This window comes from Etheostoma cragini, chromosome 1, assembly GCF_013103735.1.
Source record: "Etheostoma cragini isolate CJK2018 chromosome 1, CSU_Ecrag_1.0, whole genome shotgun sequence".
Lineage (NCBI taxonomy): Eukaryota > Metazoa > Chordata > Actinopteri > Perciformes > Percidae > Etheostoma > Etheostoma cragini.
This window is the reverse complement of record NC_048407.1, coordinates 284,207-300,596: the sequence shown is the minus strand read 5'-3', so window position 1 is coordinate 300,596 and position 16,390 is coordinate 284,207. Positions and strand designations below refer to the sequence as shown.

Sequence of the window (16,390 nt, the reverse complement as noted above, 5' to 3'; positions counted from 1 at the left end):
GGATTTGCTTTGGGTTGCTTTTGTTTTAAAGACAACTTATGAAGTGCCACTTATTGAAATTGTTTACTCTAACCTTCCTTCACAGAAAGGTCAGAGGTCACAGTCGGTGACAGAACACTGCACAAGTGGACCCTGACAGAGAACATTTTAGCATAGTAGATTGATTAAATCCGGGCCTTCTGGTTGAAGGACTGTATTTTTAATCACAATAACACTTGGAATATTTGATTCAGAAGGACTTCCTTTAAAATCAACAGTAGAATAATCTTCAGATAGTACGTCACCAATATTACAAGCAACGGGGTCAGAGCATTTTTCCTACTGAGGAAACAAATATTCCTGCAGCAACAAGATGATCAAGAATGAAGACCAAAAAATGAGAAAATAAATGTTAAAAAAAAAGGAAAGTATGACTGGTTGATTCCCAGCCTGTTAGAAGCGCGTGTTTGCCATCGGCCTGCAGAGCAACATGTGCTTGTATACACTGTAGTACTGTTAGTTAGTAGGCTATCCAGGTTTATCCACAGCTACTGTACTTGGTAAGCAAAGTGATGATGTGTTTTGTGACTTCGGGCCAGGAGAGATGCCGGGACGTAAAACGCTGGATGGAATGAAGTAATTTGGCCAAATGCTTGTTTTGGAAACCGTTGGCCCAGCACTGCCTATTTCCCACACCATCATATCTCTCTCACTTTCTATTGCGCACACACACACACAAACACACACACACACACACACACACACACACACACACACACACACACACACACCCACACACACACACAACCCTATGGGGGAAAAGAAGAGCTGACATCAGGTCCAAGTTTAGAATGTGACAACAGACTAAAGACATATGTTACATACACCAGAGCAATCCACTTCGTAGATATGTTCCTCGCAGTACCTCCCAGTCAGCTCTGCTCTGCTGCTGCATGTCCTGACCAGTAGAGAGCATGATGGCTGTAAGGTAGGACATGTCAAATGTCTCCAGGGGTGTCAGTCATTGTTTAGTTAATGCATGGTAATTAATATTCCAGCTTTCAGTTAGTGGTTATTAAAATCAAAACTGTCTTGGACGGTGCTAAGCTCTGCACGGAGACGCTGTAAATTAGTTGTGCGCGAGAAAACTCAGATGGGACAGTCTAGCTAGCTGTCTGGATTTACCCTGCAGAGATCTGAGGACCAGGTAACCATAGTCCTCAGATGTGACAGATAGTCTAGCTAGCTGTCTGGATTTACCCTGCAGAGAGCTGAGGACCAGGTAACCATAGTCCTCAGAAATCCACAGGATGCGGATTGACTGCGGATCCGCTCCGGAACGGCGGCGGAGTCATTTGGTTTCATTAAAGTCAATGTGTGTACTTCCACTGACTGCGGAACGGCTGCGTCCCAGCTCGGCGATCCCCAGCCCTCCAGAGCAGATACTCAGAGCAGATACCCAGAGCTTCTATTTTTTTTCAGACACCGGAAAGCTCTGCGGCAATTTGGCACACGGCAGATACGGCCCTAACCCCAACCCTAACCCTGCGGGACAGGAAGTCAAGCACAGAAACAAAGAGAAAAAAATAGTTAATTTTCAAAATAAAATAGAGCACGCTCACAGCGGGTCATATCTCCCTGCACTACAGCTTGAAAACCGCATTGAGTTGTTTCCCCTCTACTCCTCTGGATGGAAACAGACTGGTGTTGGTTTTGTGGTTCTATTCTACGAGATCTCGTGAGATCTCCTGGGTACTTATGTCTTCAGCTGTCAGTCATTGTCTCAGCCCCTCCGCAACAAATCCGGACCTGGTGGGTGTTGACCATAGACCTTAACGGTCTATTGTGTTGACGGACGGCAGAGCACGGAGCCGACACGCAGCCGAACCCAAACGCAGCCACTTCCAACTAAAAAAAGTGGAAGAAAAGAGAAATCGCCGAAAACATCTGGTTTCAGTGGAATTTGCTGCGGCACCAGATTAATCCCGGATGCCGAACATCAAGGATATAGACTAGTAGATTACCAATGCAATAATTCATCCTGATGGGACATAAATGCGTACCAATATTGTACGGTCATCCTTTACATTGTTATGATATTTCAGTCTGGACCAAAGTTGCAGACTGACAAAGTAACAAACATTGCCATCCAGTAACACACTATCATGGCTAGAACACTGCCATCAAGAAAATGGATAATCATTCAATGATTATGTGAATGATAATCAGGCTTTGTTCTTGTAATTGTATATGTAACACATCCCTGACTGTATGTGTTGTACATTTATAGTTTTTTCATTACGGTTTCTATATGTGTAGTGCCATTTGGGCTTTAAAAAACACTTTTTGGTGCAATAAAGAACACCTAGTTTAAATGGTTTGACGCAGAACGTTAATGGTGGAGTAACAGGAGCTGTTTACGATAGAGAAAGGTCCCAACTTCGCAGTGTTACCGGACATTTTAGGAACATCAATGGACTTTATATTCTTATTTAGCTTTATGGTTCTTCAGTACTTGTGTTTCAAGTACCTATTACCCTGAACACCAAAAAATCTCAGAAAGACCTTAAACGGTCTGAGCCTCATTAAGTTCCATACACAGATATTCTGCAGAGATGAACAGAGTGCAGGCATCTGCCTTGGTGTTCAATGCAGCATACCCACGCCGTCCATCCATAAACCACACTCCACCCCAAAATAATCAGCACTCTGTGTCTGGAGGGCCGCTATCAACAACCATGCAATCATCTCTCTGGGTGCAACACAGCAACAGCCGTCACAACATCTCTGGCAGATGACTACAGGTTTGTAAAAAGATGTTGAAGCACTTTGTGACAGTTCTGATTATGTTTAACTTTAAAAATAACTTTTTCTACACAGCTTTTAAGCCTTTAAACAACAATCTGTCCCAGTAAATCAGTTCATGTAACTCTCCTTAATGGACTTGATTTCATGTAATAAAGTCATTAATTATCTATTTTATCGTTTACTTTTACAATTTCAGCCCTGCTTTTATTTTGTTACCTTGCTTTTAATGCTTTTTCCATCATTTTTGATCTGTTGGAAGCACTAAACTGTGTTTTTGGTTCAAATAACTGTTATTACCATAGCACGGCACTTTTATCATAGCAAGCAACTTTTTTTGAAAGGGCATATAGGTAGCCTACCTTTATCAAAACAACATCCACAGCTCCTTCTCCTTTGGCACAGAAACTGTACCGCCGCTTGTGTCGTTCGTACATGTTCCCTTAAATATCCCTAGCAGATTTACTAAACAGCAGAAAAGCCAGCAGAAGCACCGTAGAGGAAAACTCAAGCTGCCTGCAAAGATCACATCTGGCCACAGAAGCAGCCTTCTAGCAGACTCCAGCACTACTCCCTCCCCCCTTCTCATCTTCCTTCCCTCCTTCTCTTCTTCCCTCCCTCCCTTTTCTTTTCCTCAGTCGACTCACAACTTCTCTCCCGCCTTTGGTTTTTCTTTCTTTCTGTAATTTCTCTCTCTCTCTCCCAGTGAGGCTGTAGATGTCTCGCTCTCATCCTGTAAATCAGCCGGCCAAAGCGGTATATTGTTACAGTGTGACAGATGACAGTGGGGCATTATTACTTCTCCTAATGTGATTCAACCGTTGAGAGATTGTTGAGAAATTCAACACCCACTGCTGGAGGAAGATGTACTTGGGTGTGATTTCACTTTTCTTACATGATCGATATGGCAGCAAAAAAAGCTCTCACTTACATATTCATCCACAAGGTGCAGATCTAGAATTGGCTCACCAGTACAGATTGCACTCCATATTTTGTCCCACATGTGATTTATTATGTCTTGGCCTGGGCGATATACTTGAAATTTATTTTAAAATATAAATTCTTTACAAATTATATATGGATCACAATATGGCACAAGTATGCAACATGTAATTGATGATTGCTATGAATGGTGTCCCATTATTACACACTACATCAGACAAAAGTCTTTGCACATTATAAACAAAAACAGCCATAATTAATTGTATACATTTTGATTACAATTAGCTTGGAATCATTTAATCAGGCAACAAACTTTTGTAAAACAATAAGAAGATCCCTTGGATGTAAGAAAGAAAGTAAATGACGGAAGTGTATAATGTAACTATAAACAGATTTGCCATTCTAGGAAGAGAAATAAAAGCAACAAAAGGCCCTGACACACCAAGCTGATGGTCAGGAACTAGTGGAGGTGAAGGACGACTGTGGCGTTGCCTCACTTGGGCCCCCGTCGCCTTTGTCTTGGCCAAAAATTAGCACCGGAACACACCGCATAGATTACAGCCCACGGCCAAGTACCACATACGCTCTGCGCCTGTGTGAGAGGAAATGACTCTCACACAGGTGTGTTTACATGAATAAATACATGAGTAAATAATCTAATCTAACGTATGTCATTCTCATGTTTTGAAGACATGACTCACATGTCGTGATGAAAGCCATGCAATGAACATTCAAGTGTATTCTAACATATGCCATAGGCCTACATGCTGAAATAACCAGCACTAAATCCTCTGCTGTCTACCATATCTATCTTATCATCTTGTCAAAACACGGACACATTTTGCAATTTGAATGACTTCATTAACTTTACATCTCCTTTTATGCATCTGGTTTTGGCTGCCATCATTTAGATCTGGTCATCTAGTCACTGTTATTATCTGACTTTTAGAGTCTATACACTTTGTATTGACCACTATTTAACTTTCTTTAATTTCACAATACAAATGATATTTCGTACTGTATGTCAAATGAATGATGATGGTTGATGGTTAGTCCATATAATATTTATTCTTATATGTTTCACATTCTTTTAATGCATCTAAACATTGCTATGATTCCAAAAGTGTGTAAACTATAATGCTAAAGATGCATCTCTGGTAAATAAACAAGTAATTTCTCACCTCAACTCCTAAGTTTGTTGAACACCAGCATGACTCAACATCGACCTGCTCATCATAAAAAAGTGATTTCAACAGGATCGAATGGCACGTCACTAAATTCTCTCAGTGGTTAAAGGGAAAAACTCCTGATGCTACTGAGCTTACATCGCCCTCAGCTGGCGACTCCAGCCACTGCAGCTTGTGTGTCATCCGCAAGTCAAACATTTGGCATTCAAAGCATGCCACTGACCTAGACCGCAACCGAGGAATAAGCAGAGCAACTCCAGTCTATGACTGCTGAGGAATCCATCAGTCAGCAACATTTTAGAGTAACGCCTTGTCTTTTCAACATGGTATCCATGTGGTAATTGCACTGCACAACATGCCTCCCACAAGGCAATGTCGGTAGAGCCTGTTTTACAGTGGAGTAAGTGCAATCCTTAAAATGGTAAATGTTGTTATTGATTGTTACTTTGCAATTGTCTTTTTTGCAATAATTACCTATGTGCCACTCCACGTACATTTAACATAATAAACTATGCATTTTTTACTTTCATTCATATTTCTCATTAAACTCTGAAGATGAAAAGGGACTTGGCGCCTTAAAGCTACTTACACACTAGCCATGCTAACATGTGGGCAGTGAATTGACTCATGCGCAACCATGAAAGTTACCAATTAGTGGTATTCAGACTCACTATAAACTTGTCTTGTATTATGTATTAACATGTATACTTACTGTACCTGGCTGATAGAACCCATTGTTAATGCATGCACATTAATATGATGATTTATGTTAAAGTCTACTATAGGTATTTAATAGATACAATTTTTCAATATTTAACCATTGCAAACTTGTTTATCTGTAATTTACCACTATTAATTATTAATGTTAATATTATTTATTAACCCAGAGATATACACATATGAGTTGGTGGTTGCTTCTAGCATCAGTGCACTTTGCCATGTTTACCTGTCATAGCAGTAGAAGCCCATGTGGATCTAATGACATTGCAGTGCAGCAATTAGTGACGTTATAACTGTATTTACCCCTGTGTTTGACAAATCACTACATCTGCTGTGAATAAGGTCTATCCAACTTTAGTTTCCTGTCACATTTAAACCCTGGTCATGTAATAATAACCCAGGAAGTGAGCTTTGTTGCCTGTTTGTTCGTAACATCTTTGTGCCAAAGGCTACTTAGGGTGTTTCACAGAGATTAAAACTTCAAACAAGGATTCATCTTACACTCGGGTTGTTAACCAAACCTACGTCAACCATAAAGGAGAGCTTACCATGGAGAAGTCTGTTTCCTCTGAGGGACCATTTTCTTCCTTCCCTGCACCAATTAGAGTTTCAGCTTCAGACATGATGACTTCCACAACTGGAGAAATGCACACAACACAATGCAATCATTTCAGGGGCTGATCCTCCAAATATAGGAATGCATAACAAGTGTTTCAAGTGAAGGAAGCGGGGCTATCTGTCCTCACTACAGATACACTGAGAAGTTTGACTGATGAAATAGTGTTTTAGCAGCTTGTGTCTATAGTGTTTATGTACTAAAACCTTCCGTAAGGCTACATTTCCCATAGAGACAATAACCATTGAATGTAAATAGAATTATTCGTTGGTTGTAAAAACAGTAACCAAATGGCGCATTGATGGTACGGTAACAGTATTTGTGATAGATTAAAGGAAATTCTCTTGGAAGGCTTGTGTCAGTGAACATGACTTAAGGAATGCTAGATGGAGTGGAAAAGTCTCAGATAAATATGACTTCACGGAAAAGGAGAACTACCGGTACTTCTGACAAGCTTGTGTTTTTAAACCTCCACTAGACTCTAGATTGAATTTTCACATCTTCATTTCCAAACCATGAAACAACAGAAAGCTTGTCTCCTATGGCCTTTTATGTTACCTGATGCTGGGCCAGGTAACATAAAAGGCTGTAAATAAATCCCTGCATTCACAATGACACCCCGGTCTCTGTGTGACGCACAGCACCAACCTTGCCCTTGCCCTCTCTTTATTGGACTTGGGTCCTGTACAATTATTCCTGATGAGTGAAAATTGCAGACAGAGGAGTGCTGGAAGTCCACTTTGAGAAGAAAGACTCTGTCAGCCTCACTTCTGTCTCCACACTGACATCAGCTGGCTTGTGTATGTTTGTTTTAGAGAAGCCAGCCTTTTAGCTTTGTGTTTGAGCCTTGGTCACATGCACTGGTAATGTGACTGTGTTTGCTGACATACAGTACTGCGTGATGTTGCCAGAGTGTGCCTGTGTGCGTGACTAACAGAGGATATATGAATATAAAGCGAAATGTTATCGGGCTATACATGGCTTATTATTTCCTGTTACATAACGGGCCACAATGTATACCAGTGTCCCTGCATGAACTGATGTGGCGGAATTGTTGTACTTTCTTTAAATTAAAATAAATGAAATCCCAAATTCTCATTAGAAAAACAATTACCAACAAAACAGCAGAAAGCCTAAGCAAAGCATGTCATCACAAAAGCAATATATCACAATAGGATGTCAAACAAAAACCTCTATTACTTTGAGGGACATTGCATTTAGCTTGGCGGAGCTATTGTCATTAATCAACCGCAAGCACTGTATGTGATTTAGCATATTTGTTTTGGAATAAGGCTTTGACAAACATATTGCCCTGTGATCTATGTGAGAGTGTGGAACTAGGATAAACCTGAACTGGGACTGAAATAAATCAGCGTTTGCCTACCTTGATTTACACTGCTGTGGCTTTGTGATGCTCCATCCACTGCGTCAAGAGTCATTGGATTTTCAGTCAACTCATTCTTAACATCAGGTCCACTGTAAGCTTCCTTGTTTGGACAGGGAGGCTCCACTTCCAAGGCAATTACATCAGAGCTATCTGAAAGTGGAGGGACACCTTTGAATGAAGATGCATTGACTAGATCCTCTGAGTGCCTTGATCCTTCATCAGGTGACCTTTCATCTGCTGTCATATCTGGATTATCTGGGTTGGGTTGCTGTAGCACCAATTGCAGGTCTCCGCTCTTTTCTTCATTGGTCTCTGTTGACTGAAGGTCTCCTTCAACTGTGCCAATCACTTCACTTTCTTCTGCAACAGATGAACTGCGTTCAAATAAAGCCCTACTGGTGACCTCTGACGTCAAATGCTCAATCACTGCATTTAGTTCAGAGTCAATGGCCTCTCCAGTTTCTTCTTCATCTGCAGTCCTCATCGGAACGTCCCCACGGTCTGACAAGGCCGGACCTAAAGACAGATCCTCTTTTGAAAGTTCAGGGGCGAGTTTCTCTCTCACCCCCACAGGATTCAAAGCCTCCGTTGTCTGGGGGCTGGGTGACAGTTGTGATTCAGCCTCAGTGCCAGTCTGGCTGCAGGCTGTCACTGTCAGTGCACTGACAGCAACCGGCTCCAAGGGGAACCCCGCGTCAACGGTTAGTGCATAATTATTGCCCTCACTAGGGTTTGAATCATCTTCCGTCTTATATCCTGTTGAAGGCCGATCTGCTATCTTGGTTTGAAACAAGTCCTGATCCTCCATACTAGCACTGTCCTGAGCAGGATGGAATATATCTGTTGTGGAGCTTCCAAATGATCGGAAACTGCTTTCATCATCGCTGGAGAGGACGAGGGTCATCCCTGAATCATGATCAGCATGTCTATTGCTAGAACTGGACATAATTTCAGGTGACGGCTCAGGTGATGGATGTGGTTGTAAATCTTCCAGGGAGTTACCAGCAGTCCGACAATCAGCTGTATTGTCATTGTTATCCGAAGGAAAACTGGTACTTTCGATATTGTATCCAGAAGGTTCGACTTTGTCTTTGCCACCTACCTCTTTAACACTCGCTGTTCCAGTACAATTCCCAGACTGACAACCGGTTTCTGGCGCCGAGCCCCACTGCTGCTCTGTAGCGTAATCCCCACCAGCTGTTTCCTGGTTTTCTTTCAGGTTGTTTATGTCTGTTGGAGGTCCCCCCTCATGGAGGCTCTCTATCAAGAGACGTGGAACAGCAGACTCAGGCTCCTTGATTACATCACCACAGTCTATCAGCGACGGGCTGGGGAGGTCCCCATGGATTGATCCAGGGTCTGGTAACGCTTCACTCTTTGCCTTCTCCTCCTCTAAAGAGAGTCTGTCCCAGAGGTCCTGGCAAAGTTCCCCACTGGTCCCTCGCTCCTGACAGCACTCCTTCATTTCAGAATCAGAAGTGTTCGATACCTCTGAGCCCTCTGGTGACAGGGACTGGCCCATGATCAAAGCGTTTGTGACTCCACTGGGCGTTATTGGATCTGCTGACTCTGACTGGGTCTCCTCCTCCCTCCTTCTAGCTGTGCTGTCCTCTGCTTCCTGCTCTGATCTGTCCCAGATCACAGCCTCTCTTCTATCAGTTTCCTCTGCCTGTTTATTGCAGCCTGCTGGTGGGAGGAATCCCACAGTAAGGCTTTTCCCTTCTGCCCCACTCTGTGCTCCTTCACTCCTGTCACGCAAACTCAAACTCTGGGTGGAAACAACAGGCCGCTCCGTTCCCTCGTGCTCTGTTTGGCAGTAATCTCTCCCAGTGTTTGAACTGAGACACACCCAGTCTGCTTGGGGGCCGAGTCCATGCTCCTGGGGCCGTAAATCTAACGTTGGAGTGCTCACAGGCAAGCTCAACACTCTATTTGCATTCCCAGTCTCACCATGTCCACAATCATAACTACTGTGACTTTCCACTGAGCAGTTTTCCACTCGGCTCCCTTCTGTTGTTGTATCCAGACACTCCGATGCTGTAGTAGGCAGCTGTAGTTGCTCCAGACAGGTTATCTCTGTTTCTGCACCATCACAACATTCAGCAGCTGTGTGCAGAGAATCAAACTGCAGCTCCAGTACACAAACTCCCTGTGGAATATAGAAAAGGAGAGGGATAAACGTTAGCTTACTACAACTAGAGTTGCCTCCTAGTTCTTATCAATCACCAACTCTGTGATTGCATAAGGTGTTCTCTTGGTTATACAAACTAAGAAGGTTGAAAGAATGAAGGTGAAAAAAAATTAGGGCAGTGAAAAGACAAACAATTCACCAAACGTTCAGCAGAAGCAGAGCTCCTGGATGAAGCTAACGTGAGCAGTGATAAAGTGCTAAAAGGGCAGGGTGGCGTGACTCACCTTGGCATGGAGATGGCATATCAAGTGCAGCAACTGGTCCACGTTCCTCTCAAGGCTTGGAGGGTTGCAGTCAGGAGGGATCCTTAGCGTCAGAGTGTGTGTGTTCAGCCTGGGGAGGTGGCAAACTACCCGAGCGTCCGCTGACATCAGCTGGACAGTGTCAGTCCCTTTGTCCGTCTGAGCCCTGTCATGAAATAAAAACTTAGATACTCCCAAACGGCCTGTAGCGTGATTGGCTAACAAAGCACAAAACTGCTTTCAAGAGAGGGTTGTAATAGTGACGTCAGCCGATCCACACTCCCCTCTTTCTTTCAATAATCCATGTGCATTTCGGAAAGTCCATCGGTCAAAAGCTGTGGTTATGTGTCTATTCTTGCAGTTTAGCAGGTTATCAAGCAGCTTGTGGAGACACTGTCTGGTACGTTCAAAAGTACCAGACGCTGTGGCCATTCAACCAAAAATGTTCCTTTCCTTCCATGTAGCAAAATACACCTTGCAATATCCTACTACCTATTTGATAAGCTGTCAAAAAACCTTGACTCCCTCTGCTGCATTTGCTTTAAGTCTTGAAGGTAAAATGATGTGCAGTGGTTTTGTTCATAAAGATAGTGCTGTAGAGGGGAGACACCTCCCAGTCAGGCAGATCTAGTTGCGTAATTCTGGGTGGATTGCTATAGCTGCGAGGCCCGGCAGCTGAGGTCACCAGCCAGGCTGCTAGTGACTTCACTTTTCATGAGGGAAAAGTAATTACAAACACATAAAGAGGGAGCTGTAGGTTGTAAAGCAACTTTAGTGCATGCTTGGCAATGAGCAAGCTCACTAAGTGGTAGTTGTCTTTCAGCTTGTGGCATCTACATTTTGACTTAAGTGATAACTATTCTGCAGCAGATAAGTAGGGGGCTTCAAAAAGGGTGTATTGTCACTTTAAGCAGTGTCTCAGTCCATTTACCAAGAAGCCCCCCCCCCCCGTTTCATGTTTTACTAGACAAGGATGAGGAGAATCTGACCTCACAAGTAACTCCGAAAAAAGGCACTGTTGGGGACAATGCCTGACAACTGCAAAGCGAAACACATGCGTCCTTTTCCCATTAACTCTGTAGAGACAACACTTCAATGTGTTTGGATTACAGTAAAGTTACACACAGCGAGATGTTGTGGAGAGGTAGGCCTACTCCAAAAGGTCAGTCGACACAGGAGTTGGAATGAAGGCTTTTGTGTTCCGGAATACTTTCCCTTCTTTCTTTATTCTCTTGGTACAACACTGGCAGCACACAACTTTTCCATTTGCCCTCAACTATGGCTGATGCTGAAAGTGCTAAGTTAAGCTACAGTGGTCTTTTTGGTGATGCTCTTTGGTTACTTCTATTGTTCCGTGAAGACAACAGACAAACAAGGCTGCCCTCAAGGGCCTGGAGGAACCACACCATCAGCCCACTGATATATTCACATAAGTTTGTACAGAGAGGAGGGCAATGTTCACTGAAACTCAGGGCCAACATCACAGCGTTGTCTGCTTACATACTTTTATTTTCACTTCGGTTTGATTGTTTTGTAATTATGCTAAAACTGAACAGCACTATTTACTATTATTGTGCACAGCCTTTCACTGTAATTGCAAAAGATGTGGTTAGTGCTTACTGTGTGAGGAGCTCCAGGAGGTGTTCATGTCCTCGTATGGCTGCAATGGCAGAAGGGGTGTGGCCTTGTCTGTTGACCAATCGCAGGGCTTCTCTTGCTCCAGACTGCTGCAGCAAGAAGTGCGTAACCCGGAAAAGACCTCGACGTGCTGAGAAATGCAGCAGAGTCTCTTGAGGTTTCATGTCTGAGGAAGAGATGGAGGACAGGAAATACAGATATAAATACAAAAGTACAGAAACAATCAAATAAACAAAAAAAACAGAGAAAGACAGAAGAGAGCAGCAGTCCAGGCAGCCAATACGTGGCCCAATAGCCAACATACCCTCACTTGCTGCATCTTGGAAACACCAAGTCATTGTCTAATACACCTGGGCCCTGTTCTTCAAATGTGGTTCAACTAATTCAGGCTAACATGCTGTTATTAGGTTAACATAAGCCTGTTTATTCTCATCCAGTTAAATTGATTCTTTGAACACAGTTTAAGGATTGATGTGTTAATCCTGGATGAAGCTATCTTAAATAACACACTGCACTCTTATCTTGAAATAAAGGGTAAAATGATAAGAGACTTGAAACATTGATCAGCATTCATATGATATGCTGATGCTTATAATGTGATTACAGTTACATGAAGAAGGTATCATGGTTACCCTCCCAGCATGCACTGGAGCAATAGATTTACATGTGAGCCTGCATTGTTATGGGTGTGCTTTCCTTTGACATTGGGCTCCACCATGTTTCCAGGCGGTTAAACATTAGATATTACCAGTGAATGTGGTTAGACTATGAGTAATGAGGTGAGACTGTTAAGTGATAATGATAAGCTCACTATGAAAATGAAGGCTTTTTAAAATAAAAAAGTTTTAGTTAATAAGTTTATACATTTGAATGTGAATTAAATGCAATTCTGACTCCATTGGTCTTGAACAGTCAGAATTGTTTAGCTGAGCTTCAGTTTTTATGCTCACAGTACGTTAAACCACATTGGGATTATTTCTTTTTTGTATACAGAGCTTTATTTTGTTTGTCTTTCATCACATATAAGTATAGGTAACTCTTCACTGTGTACATTTAGTTGTGAAAATTACACCAACAGATCTTGATGATTTCCTAATAACCTACATGTTCTCTTCTAAAATTATAATGACATTTGACTTTAAATCTCAGAAAGTGAGCCATTTGCAACGGAAAATGACTTAATGTAAGGGGTTCACAGTAAAATGTCTTGGTCATAAACCCAGCTAACTGTCAATAAGTCTGCCTTTTTGCAGGTTTTGGGCTTGAGGACTTGTTGCTCTGACAACTGTTTCAGATATCATTTAAGCCAGCTTCAAAGCACGGAGACACCCAGCCTAGTGTCACGTCTCAACACTCTAATCTAGATAACTCGGTTATCAACATACAAAAAACAGGACCCAGTACAGGGTCCACAGACCTTTACACATTTACAGACTGATGAAACCACAGCTTGTCTCTGTCTGTCTTAAACATGAATCAATATTTGAAAGCCAACACTGTAATTTGTAGATTATAGTCAACATGCCAATTGACAGTATTTTTTATCTGGTCATTTCTGTGCACAGAATTACAGAATACGTTAATCTGTGTTTCTGTAATAAAGTACTTGTATTCCAGTCAGTGTGGGGAAGCCTCTGATACGTGATGATAAACCTATCATAGCATGTTTTTGCATGTGACTAAATCAAACTACACCATTTCACTTCAGCAGAGGTGAGCAACTTCTCCGTGCATCACACTCCAATTTAAGTCCATTATTGACCCCATATGCCATCAAATACTGAAGCACTCCCATAACACATCTACAAAGACACAACGCACACAACACACACACACACACAACGCACACACACACCGACACACACACACGGACAGACACACACACACACACACACACACAGGCCAAAGCTAAATTCACTTAGAAAGGCTCCCTCTAGTATTCCAGCCAGGATGAGTGGCTGTTGGTTATTCCAGAGATCCATCTCAAATGGAATCTGTGTAATTAAATCTCTCTTTGCATTCACGGAGAAAGATCATTAAAACATTTCTGGGTCTACAGGAGAGGCCCAATCCTTTTTGTTAATATTAATATATCTTGCTGCCCTACCACTGGCAAATTCTTTATCAATTTTAAAGGGCAGCCTGAGATAAGGGGGAAGCTTGTTTAAAAGAGTGGGGGAAGTGAGTTCTGGAGTTCAATAAAAGGTCATTTCACATTAAAAGGTGGACCATTACACCATTAGAGAGAATCAAATATTCCCAGGGTGAGTCTGAAGCAGAGGTAGATGCCCAGAGAAGGGGAGGCCTTGCCTGGTTGTGCCCCCAGATAAAGTAGTGTAAGCTACATTATGGGTTGGCGCTTAGCAAAATGTTCTCAGTAAATTTAAGTTGAGCTTTTAATTGGAAGAGTAAAAATGAAAGAAGTGAAGCTGTAGCGTTCCATGCTGCCATTGTCAACATGGGAGCTGATGAAAGTGTGTTGGCTGACTTTGTAACGTTACACACTTGGTCAGATTAAAAAGCCTTTGTGTTTTTGTCTCAGTAGCCTTGGCTACTCATTAGCTCCGAGGGCTAACTTGGCTTGTTAATTAGGTGAAGGTCTTTGTCATCCAGACAGCGCTGAAAAGAAATGTGGAGTCAGGTACAGCCCTATATGTTAGGGTGTTCAAAGTGGTGTGGTGTTAGAGAAAGCTCCACTACACTTCCCAGATGTATTGTATTGTAGAGTGTGTACACTGCAAACAGAATGCTCAGCTGGTTATTTAGAACCGCAGAAAGTGCAGGAATGATAGAAGAAGATAAAAGATTTCCAGTACTGTTGCTGCATCTAGACTTCTCTGGACAAACCAACAGATCAGTGAAAGGAGCAGAGAATATATTTCACATTCTGTTATCAGCACCACAGAAACCATTAGGGAACATTAACAATGCTGGTTGTATCTGCTAATGAGAAGTTTCGGTCCATTTAACGCAGGCCGGTCTGCACCAGCCTGCCCTGATGAATCTCAAGCTAATGGGTCAAATTTAATGCTCCACTTGGCCGAGCTGGGCCGGGCTGGAATGTGAGGTGCCAAACCGCAGCAGGAAATGCTTTACTGCTAGGTTTGATGGTGGTTTTCTCAAAACACCCATTGCATTTTTGCCCAATGGCAGCTGGCAGGGTCAGCTGGGAGATACATGTAGTTAAACCCATTTGCTGCAGTACAGCAGTACGTTGGGTCATCTTGAGCCACCAGAACAGCTTAGCTGCTCCTTGGCAGAGATCCTAGCTAAGTTAGCTTCAATAGCTATGCAATGGTCAAATGTTTTTCTTAATCCAATGAATATACCGTTAATTACCTATAAAAAAACGTTGGGCCACAGCAATTATTTACAAAATCTATTAATCTATTACTTATGATTAATTAATTAATGAGAAAATGTTGCAAATGATGAATGACAATAAAAAGACGGGTCACAGACGCTGAGTCTACTCATTAACTTTCAGGGTTATCAAAATCAACCAACCACTGCGTAGCACACTACAAGTCCTGTATTTCAAACTGAAAAGCTGAGTATACTCTGTATTACAAATAATTATTATGAATAATCAAAGTAAATTTGACTATGTGTGGGCTTAATTAAGTCCAAGTCTATTGAGACTGCCAACCAAGACACCAAGTCATTTACTAAAAAGGTATTGATTGACAAACCCTAAACTACAGATTATTTTAAACTGAATGTTGCCAACTGTTCCACACCTGTAAATTAGCTGGGTATTTCTTCCATTGACATGCACAGTCTTTCCAGATTAGGTGATTTTTCTTGTGGACAATTGACGGCCGGCTATGGTGAGGTCAGTGACTGCTGCGTGGCCACAGCTTGAAGGATGACTGAGATAAAACACATCACCTCCACCTATAGTCTGCTGCTATCTATCATCTGACAGATCTGATAAATGGAGAGCAGAGTTGCACTCTTCTTCCCTCCTCGCAGTTCACTGCAGCTGAGCGTCTTGTATTGAAGCTGTGACATATTGTAAAGCAGAGCCTATTAGAGCACACATCACTCACCACAGCAGTAAGCCGTCTTTCACATCAACAACATGACAATTCACTTCAATGCAAAGGAGCCTCTGTGTGTTTGTGTTTGTGTTTGTGTGTGTGTGTGTGTGTGTGTGTGTGTGTGTGTGTGTTTGTGTGTGTGTGTGTGTGTGTGTGTGTGTGTGTGTGTGTGTGTGTGTGCGTCCATCTTAAAAAAGGAATAAAAACATTCTAAGTATCGGGAAGGCTTTCAATCTCCAGGCTTCATTTTGTTGCGACAATAACGGGATAGAAATCCTCCTGGTTCTGCTGGTTCAATCTAACATCCAAGTCCAAATTAAACAATGCACTATTATCTTAACAATACCAGAGCCAGAGGCAGTGCTCTAACTACTCCCCAAAGTCTTGTTTATGCTTCACAGACAGCAATTACCTCGTAGAGTTTATCATCCCCATCAACTCGTTTGGCTTCCTTTAACTGATTAAAGTCATCAGAGTCAATGGCTGGAGAAAATTGCCACTTTCATTTTAATAAAAATGTATGTTTGTTTACACAGACATAGCCATTTCTCACAACCCAATTGCTGTCTGGCCGTGCCACAGCACCAAGATACTCAGCTCTGTGTGATCATACTAATGCCCAAGTCAGATGAAAGTCCAT

At 42.3% G+C, this 16,390-nt stretch overlaps 1 protein-coding gene across 1 annotated transcript in view; it reads right to left on the bottom strand.

The window, feature by feature from the left end:
* Positions 1-16,390, bottom strand: part of LOC117943440 (A-kinase anchor protein 13) — an 84,861-nt gene that overhangs the window by 50,778 nt on the left and 17,693 nt on the right. Inside the window, 4 exon segments of the mRNA XM_034869605.1 lie at positions 6,182-6,270; positions 7,634-9,785; positions 10,052-10,235; positions 11,690-11,873. Coding sequence (XP_034725496.1) covers positions 6,182-6,270; positions 7,634-9,785; positions 10,052-10,235; positions 11,690-11,873 — 2,609 coding nt within the window.